Source organism: Triplophysa dalaica, chromosome 4 (assembly GCF_015846415.1).
Source record: "Triplophysa dalaica isolate WHDGS20190420 chromosome 4, ASM1584641v1, whole genome shotgun sequence".
NCBI lineage: Eukaryota > Metazoa > Chordata > Actinopteri > Cypriniformes > Nemacheilidae > Triplophysa > Triplophysa dalaica.
The window spans coordinates 2,148,227-2,157,039 of NC_079545.1; the positions used below are offsets into that span (position 1 = coordinate 2,148,227).

At 37.6% G+C, this 8,813-nt stretch overlaps 1 protein-coding gene across 1 annotated transcript; it reads left to right on the forward strand.

The window, feature by feature from the left end:
* Positions 1-201: 201 nt before the first annotated feature.
* On the forward strand, positions 202-6,582 carry b4galt4 (UDP-Gal:betaGlcNAc beta 1,4- galactosyltransferase, polypeptide 4). Its single transcript, XM_056747237.1, has 7 exons — positions 202-268; positions 2,329-2,825; positions 3,363-3,595; positions 4,103-4,290; positions 4,366-4,488; positions 4,641-4,745; positions 5,134-6,582. The coding sequence occupies exons 2-7, from the start codon at positions 2,579-2,581 to the stop codon at positions 5,273-5,275; spliced, it is 1,038 nt and encodes a 345-aa protein (XP_056603215.1). The 5' UTR covers positions 202-268; positions 2,329-2,578; the 3' UTR covers positions 5,276-6,582.
* The last annotated feature ends 2,231 nt before the right edge of the window (positions 6,583-8,813 follow it).

Genomic DNA, 8,813 nt, shown 5'->3' on the forward strand with positions numbered 1-8,813 from the left:
AAAGGTTTGAACCTATTTCCTTCATTTACCAATAAATATGTATTTGGTAAAGTCCACATAGCCGTTCGTACGCCCATTCTCTGTCTATTCCAGTACAGCATTCGAGTATGTTTGACAGGAGCACACGCCTTCTTGATGTATGGCGTAGGGAATCGTTTAAATGAGCTTTACGTTGGCTGCGTGCTGACGTCACGGTGGCGCTGGTGTTTGCGGAAGTGGGTGCAGTGTCAAGCTTCACCTCAGCAAGAAGAGCAGCTGTTTCTCAGCGGTGAGTCTTTCTTTCTTTTTCCTTTTCTCTCTTATATTTTTGTACACTTTTTTTAAATGCTTAAAAAGTCACGTGTGCTCGCTTATATCCTCGAATTGTGTGTGAATATCACGCTAATCTTCACTCGACAGTTTATTAGTCCAACATGCGTTCAGGTAACAGTTAAGTTAACGTAACCAAAAAACGACCCCTTGAATAGTCAAGAGAAAACGTCTTAAAACGTCTTAGAAATCAAAGAAAACTCGTCTTCCCTGTACATGTGTTGTTGCTCAAACTGAAGCTAAAAAAACAAACAAACTCATTTGTATAACACAAATTTAAAATATTGTTCCTTATGTCAGGCTTTGTATATTTCATTCAGTCACATCAGAGATATTTAAAGTCGTCTTTTAGTCGTAATGAAGCATTTATATGCACCTTAATAAAATGGCAGATGCTTTAATTGAAGTAAAAGTGTAGAAACCGTGTTTTGTTGGCAGATTGATTAGTATATGTATTACCACAGTTTGCTATAATACCGTGATTAAACCATGGTATATAAGCTATGGTTATGGTGGTGAGACCATAGTACATTTGTGGTTACTATGGTTTAACTGCTAGCACGACACACAAACCAAAGTTACTATAGTGAAATATGCCAGGGCTGAGAATGCTGTCTGGCCAGTATTTCAAGTATTTATCACTGGCAAAATGTTCACTCCCCCAAATTCAATATAAATTCATGTTTTTTTCTGTCTGTATTTTAATAAATGCAGTAGGTATAGTCATTGTGTTTTTTTTGTTTTAAGTGGACCTAGTAGGTCAAATTTATTTTTTAAGAGTCTCATTTAAAGGAACGATTAATTTATACCAGCGAATAAAAATCAACGATTATAAAATATAAAGCATCGCTATCGTGTAGGGGTCATCAACCTCATCAACCATGAGTGGAGCTTAATGTTTTCCTCTGCATTAACCTATATTTATAACAGTAACTGCTACATTATACTTATATATATATATATTTATATAACTGCTACATTATGACCTTATCCATTTTCTCTGTAACCTTAATTGCCATGCACTGGGTTGCCACTCTTGTTATCAGATAAGAAAGTTTCATGTTTATTTAATGAGTGTTTAAACTTAACTGAAGCACCAGATCAACCCGGGACAATATGAAAGCAGTGTCTGTAGAGTAAAGTTTACTATAGCTTGACGTGGCAGGGAATTATGGGGAGAAAAGAAGAAGGTCCTGTTACAGGACTCTTCAGGAAGTAGATGATGAAAAGCAAATAGCAGGTTTAAGCCAGTGTGTCAACATGAAACATGAGACTGGAGGATAGACGGATGGAAAAGGAAATAAAACTGTTGCGTTACATCTGTAAGCCCGAGGGGAGGGTGCTGCGTAACACCAGCCTGGAAGTGCGACAATGGCAGCTCGACAAATAACGTAATAAACAACTTTTAAGGAATAGTTTGCCCAAAAAATATTCACCCTCAAGCTATTCAAAACATGGATGAGTCCCAATCCGCAAACTATCTGTCCTAAACATTTTTCGAAAGTAGAATTAGTTTACCCCAAATCATAGTATGCCGGAAGTACCCGAATGATCTACTGTTTCCGGCGAAAATTAGAAGTGCAGATCCATGAGCTGATATTACCCAGAACTCACCACGAGTAGGCAGAGTTTTGTGACGCTACGCTACATTCTTAAGTGATGCTTCACAGAATGAATAAATGTAAGTATACAGTAACATTATATAAGAAATGAATAATGAATAAATACAAGCTTAAATGCAAAGAAGGGCTGTATTTTGATGGTCGTGACATTAGAGGATAATAGTGCCGTGCGGTGCAGTAAAATGTATAATACAGTAACATACTTTAAGGGCACAGTATAAATAAGCAAAAGGGGACTTAGCATCTTTTTTTGTTAAATACCAAAAAAGCGTATTAGACATTTCTCACAACATCTTTTGGGACATTTTGTGGTCATACAATGGAAGTTAAAACCCTTTCATACTTTAAAAGTATTACCTTGAGTCCTCTAATTCAGTTTTTCTTTTGCACTCTACAGCTATTTACAAAAAAGCTCCTTTTGGCGTCCTCAAACCGAAGCTTTTTTCCTCTCCAAACAAGCGTGGAAAAACCAACCGAGCACCTGCTAGACCGTCGCACCTAACTCCTGACAACATAAAGAGTGACTTATTAACGTGGAGTGGTATTAAGTTGTGTTTGTATGGACTGAGAGGCAGATGTCTCTCTTCAAGACTCACTGTTTTCTCTGCTGCTCTTGTCTGGATCTCGCATCAAACTGATCTGTCGACATGGTTATCTTTCCCACCATATTCAAAGTGATGCGGAGGGGGAAGTTTCTGCTACTTCTGGTGTTGTGTCTGTGCATTTTAGCATGGAAAGCAGCAATTTCCAGCGACGATGTGGTTAAAGAGAGTCCGTTTGAAAACGTAAATACCATCGAGGAGGCTCCGGGACGAGAGCTTGAATCAGAGATGATACCGAGCATAGAGGAGAAAACCCTCAAAAAGAGCTGTCCGGAGCGTTCCCCTCTGCTCCGTGAGTGTCTTTGCTTGAGTATTTTCATCATTTTATCTTTGCTGAATGTTACGCTTGCAATGCCGGGAAAGGTCCGTCTGTTAGTTTTGCTTTTAAATGAAAGTGTTTTTTTAAGCACCATGTTTACGTGTAGGAAAACCAGATGCAAAGTCATTTAGCTTAACATCTTTTTTGTTTTACATAAGAAAGATAAAGGTAATAACGGTGTGGAGTGAAATGAGAAAAAGAAAGTGTTTCTATCTTTGGGCGAAAACATTCCCTTTAACATGAGCTGATAGTAACAGCCAATGTTTTACTCCATGAAACCGCAAGGCCGAGGGAAACATGTGGGAATCTCACGGAACCCCAGTGTGAATGTTACTGTGTGTTTATCCCTTCGCAGCTGTCTGCCAGTTTCAGGCTCGTCTCCAGAGAAGCGGTCCTGTCATTAATGTGGCCCCCACTTGGTGCTGTAGTCAAGGACTGCACCTGGCTTGTGGGCCTTTCACTTACTTGTGGAAGTCTGTTTATTGGTTTTCTGTGTGTTGTTCTCCACAGGAGGCTCTCTCGAGCTGTCATTCAAGCCCTCTGTGACGCTGGAGCAGGTAGAGCACGAGAACCAGGAGGTCGTGGGGGGTCAGTATAACCCTGCCGACTGTGCCGCCCGACAGAGCGTTGCCATCCTTATTCCGTACAGAAACAGAGAAAAGCACCTGCTCTACTTCCTCTATCACCTTCACCCTTTCTTACAGAGACAGCAGCTTCATTATGCCATCTACGTCATTCATCAGGTACTTTTTTAAGTTAGTTTGCATGTTATTTCCTCCATCACAGATCAAAAGCAACACAGTCATTGCTGCTCGATCTCTATTTAAAATTTTACTGCGTGTTTCACACTGATATATACTAGAATTATATTCAACTTTTCATTTAAATGATATAAACATGAATAATATAGAATGAATATAGATTTACATGATGTATAATACAAATAAAGCTTGAACTTGAAATAAATATAGATTTACATTATGTATAATACAAATAATGCATCTCTGCATATAATGCCCATTGAGGTTTCTTAGCTCTCTTTTCTGAGCTGTACATTTTACTTCGCCACAACGACAGCGTGCAAAGCTTTGTAAGATACAGTATGTAAGAATGTGATTGACATGTTAAGATGAATATGGTGTATGAGTTGGAGTATCTGGTGACTGTGGTTCTTGGGAAACAAATAGACAAAGTTCATAATAATGTAAGATGCAGACATGTTAAAATGTATGTTTGTGTTTGTCTCACAGGCTGGAGATGTGACGTTTAACAGAGCAAAGTTGTTAAATGTTGGTTATCTAGAGGCTCTTAAGGATTACAACTGGGACTGTTTTATATTCCACGATGTGGATCTCATCCCTGAGAATGATGAGAACTTATACGTCTGCGAGGAACAGCCCAAACATCTAGTGGTGGGGAGGAATTCCACCGGCTACAGGTGAGTGATAACCTCAACTTCTTTATTCAAACTCTTCAATCATTTGTCTTGTTAAATTTGCCGCTTTCTGCACAGGCTGAAATATAAAGGGTACTTTGGTGGCGTTTCAGCAATGACAAAGGATCAGTTCCACCTGGTGAACGGCTTTTCAAACACATACTGGGGCTGGGGCGGAGAGGACGATGACCTCCGAATAAGGTAAGAGAAAACTGCACAACCATACGTGGAGGACGAGTACTTTGGGGTGACATCAGTGATCATGAAAACATCACAATATGTCACTCCGTCTATAGTCTATTTAACATATTTTACTTTTCCTGTTGGTGAGTTAACAGAAGCATGTTTTTCAGGATACAGCTACAGAGAATGACAATAGTGCGGCCCCCTGCAGAGGTAGCGCGTTATACAATGGTCTTTCACAAGAGAGACAGTGGAAATCAAGTGAATAAAGACAGGTGAGTCGTGTGGAAGGTGACACATTCATGTTTAGAGACGTTTAAAAAAGGAAAGGCAACAAAGCAACACATCACAATAATATACTTTTGATCTTCGCGCAAACGTGATGTTTGTGTATGTTTATATTTGATGTGCAGAAGCACTGATGCCATAGGGGGGTGGTATTGTTTTTCATGCAGATGTATTATATCTTAATATAACATATTTTTTATGTAGTTGAGAAGCAGAGAAGAGAATCTCAGTCAATCCCAGTCAGTAATCTCTTAAATAACCTCTGCATAGCAACTTTGCCAAGACAAGGTTTATTTAAAAAACAGTTTTTCATTGTTTAATAAGTAGCGGATTGGTTGAGTATTGCACTAGATGTTTGTTTTCTCACCAACCCAGGATGCTTCTGTTACGCCGGACTCCTCAGACGTGGAAGAAGGACGGTTTGAATTCCTGTTCATACAACATTCTGTCCGTCAACAGACAACCTCTCTACATCAACATCACCGCAGACATCGGCCAGCTCGAGAATGCTCATTGAGCCGTGCGTGTGCGATAGTCCAGAGACAGTTTGTATTGAAACACACAGGGAGGGAATCTTCCTCTAGCGTTCACAAGTGCCTTTCAGATTCAGATTGTGGCCTGCACCTGATTTTAAAATCTCTCAGAAGTTCAGACTGCTGTCACAGGTCCAGATGATGTGTGTTTATCTCATCTTAGAATGTTATTAAATATCTGCAGATGTGGAAAAAAAAGGCGATTATTTTTTACTGAATGTGACCCGAGTTAAATGTGAAGGGGGTTTGCTCAACCGGTCTGAATTCAGCTCAGTTTGTTACAGGTCTGGTGGACTTGTGCCGGTTGCACCAGCTGTGTATAAACTTCAACTTTGATTAGAATTGCCACAAAGGGAATTAAGTTACAATTTACACTCTGAATTCCACCAGTGAATTTAACGTAACGTCTAAACTAAATATTTGCAGAAGCCTCCTGTCAGGAGTCACAGTTGAAATAAAATAGCAGATTCACTTAACTAAATTGATGAAACACAATCAATAAACTCATCAGTCATAAAAAATCAGTAATTTTTATCAGTGTTTATTTATTTTGCGACTATTATTTACATATATAAATACCGATTGTGTTTATAATGATTAAACTATAACTGATAAACATAACTTCTCATGAATTTATAGGCTTTTAATGGATTATTGAAGGTAAAAATTATATTGTATGACTACGCATTACTTTACTGTGAGCAGACGACCTGCTAGTTGTGTTAAATGATGTTGTTATTAAGCATTATCAATAATGGGGCCACAGAAATAAGTCATTTATAAACTAGGTAAGCCTGGTTTTACGTTCTAATTTAGGAGCTTATATGAATGGCTGGTGCAACCCTCTCCTGATGTCTTGAATCAGTTTCTTTTGAAATTTTATACGGGAATGAATCATATCAGTTGATTTTTGTTTTGGTGAAGTGTATTTGTTGGTGCGGCTTGTGTTGTTTTTTATTGTTCTCTCACAGTATCGGTTGGTGTTACTGTACCGGATCAATATTAGCTTATATTCTTATCCTTTTTTTTAATTAAATTAAACCATTGAAATGTGAAATGGGACCAAGATGACCAGGACTGAGGTAGAAGATGCTTAATATATTATTTCAAGGTTTAGTATGTTTTGACAGTTTTGTGTTTCTAGTTTTTAGAACGATCCATCAAATATAAATGCATCATTCCAAGAGAAATGAAATGTATATAAAATAATTTGATGCAAATGTGATGTTTATTGTGGAGTTCACTCATGTCTGAACTGTGCAACTCTCTTTAAAAAAAACACTGGAACTTGTGTAGCGTGTCTGGTGTCGTTTGTTCTGCTGTTGGAGGCTTTCTATTGGCTGATGGTTTGCATGTTAAATGCGGAAGGTCTGCTGAATGTTTGCGTGCTGTTTTGTGCCATTTATAACAACAATTATGTTTCATGATCAATGCCGGGTAATTATTTGTACAATAAGCAATTTTGTGACACTTAGTGCAGTATTTTGTATTTATTGTTAAAGATACTGTTGACGTGATGACTGTTTCTGTGAATTTATATTGCAGTTGCGCCATTACACCGCAGAGGCGGAGCTGTTCCGTTATGTGAACAGTGAGGCAATGAAGAGTTGCAGTACAAGAGCTTTATTACATTTAGTCATTTAGCAGACGCTTTTATCCAAAGCAACTTACAGAGAGTTCAAGGAGCAATAAGCAATATGTCATACAGGAGCAATAATACAATAGGTTCTAATACAAAGTTACTAGTTTCAACAAAATCTAGACCACTACCTCTGGATAGGAAGAGAGAGGGTAGATTTTTTTTTTTTTAATCTTTTTTTACTGTCAAGTATTCACAGAAGTGATGGGTTTTAAGTAGTTTTTTAATGTTTTTTTAGTCACTGCATTAATGACTTGAATCTGATTCGGGCTTCAACCAGTAGCCAGTGGAGAGAGATGAAAAAAGGAATGTCACATGAGCCCTTTTGGGCTTTTGGAAGATGAGGCGTTTTGCTGTTCTGAACCAAAGGGAGTGTGATTCACGGCTATTCAGGTGATTATTGTTTGTTTTGCACCAATTACGTTCAATTTCTTAAAAGATTTCTTTAAATGAACGTGGCGTGCATCATTTTAATGTATACATTACAAGGTCCTTACTTGATTATTTTTATCATTTTATCTCTGTTGAATGTTACGCTTACAATGCAGTGAAAGGTCCGTCTGTATTCTTTTTAAATAAAAAAAAGATTTTTCCTAAACTTACTGCGTTAATTCTAATTAAATTTAAGTCTGTAATAATTGTATTATTCCGTCACTTTCTACATTTTATTTATTTTTTATAATATTCTTATTATACATGAGGAGACGGATTTTGTTTTCCCCACCAGTGGATGGTGATTTTACTTTTATAATGTTAAAAGAATTCACACAAAACTATTGTATTTGTGGCTTAAGAAGATGTGATCTTCTTTTAATAGAGTCTATAACAGTGATTTTCAAACTTGCGGCCACAATGTGTTGTGTGATAACTTACGTCAGATATATTAAACACGTTGTACAGTATTTCTCTATGAATATGTAATTGCTTTTGTCTCTCAGGAATGTTTATGTTACATACAGGATGAGACACAATGATGATAGAGAGATAGATCAGATAACAGAGGTAATTTATCAATGAATAAACAGGAACACAGTCTCTAAACTGTTGAGACTCAACAGTCTCAACGATCAGAACAACAACAATGCCGTAGCATGGATCTTTTGTCTTCAACTCTACCACTGGTGGCCATCAATCAGACGGGAACGAGAAATCATGTAAGCGGATGAGAGAAAGTTTTATAATTGTTGCAAATAATTGCAGTCCATAAATAAGTGACTGCTCTAAACAAGTTAGTGGTTCCACATTTGTCCACGACTCTGTTGTCATGTGGTTTCTAGATCAGTAAAGGCAGTAACACAGGGGAACGCGGATAGGACGCCAATGACAGGCGATTGCACATCCCTGTGTTACTTTTTAGAATGATGATTTTCTAAGGATTTAAAAGTAGTTGTAAACGTTTAGGATACTGTAAGTACACAGCTGAACAAAATATATAACACTAGTTAAGTGGTTTTTGGGGATTTTACTGCAATATTGTTACAAACTGCACCTTTAATCCTGGAAATGTTCAAACTTTCAAAATTGAATAACCGATTCCCAAAGTTTCTTTAGTTCCGTCATCATTAGTTTATGATCACGATTAATCGTTTGACAGCCCTAGTATTTATTCAAATTTATAACGGCATGCTTCAAGAGTTTTAAATGTTCATTCAACTTGCTGGAGTTGACAAACTGAATAAAAACATGGCTAAATCTTTAAGCTTACTACTGCAATAATAACTGAATGTTGCATTTCATCCTTACAGGAATACGGCTGTCAATTATGGTGAACTGAAAGCGTGTCGATTCACTCATGTCCTGAACTGTGTAGGACATGTAGAGACCTACAGGATTTGTATGATTCAGATGACTATCAAACGCACATGAACCAGAAAATTAAGATC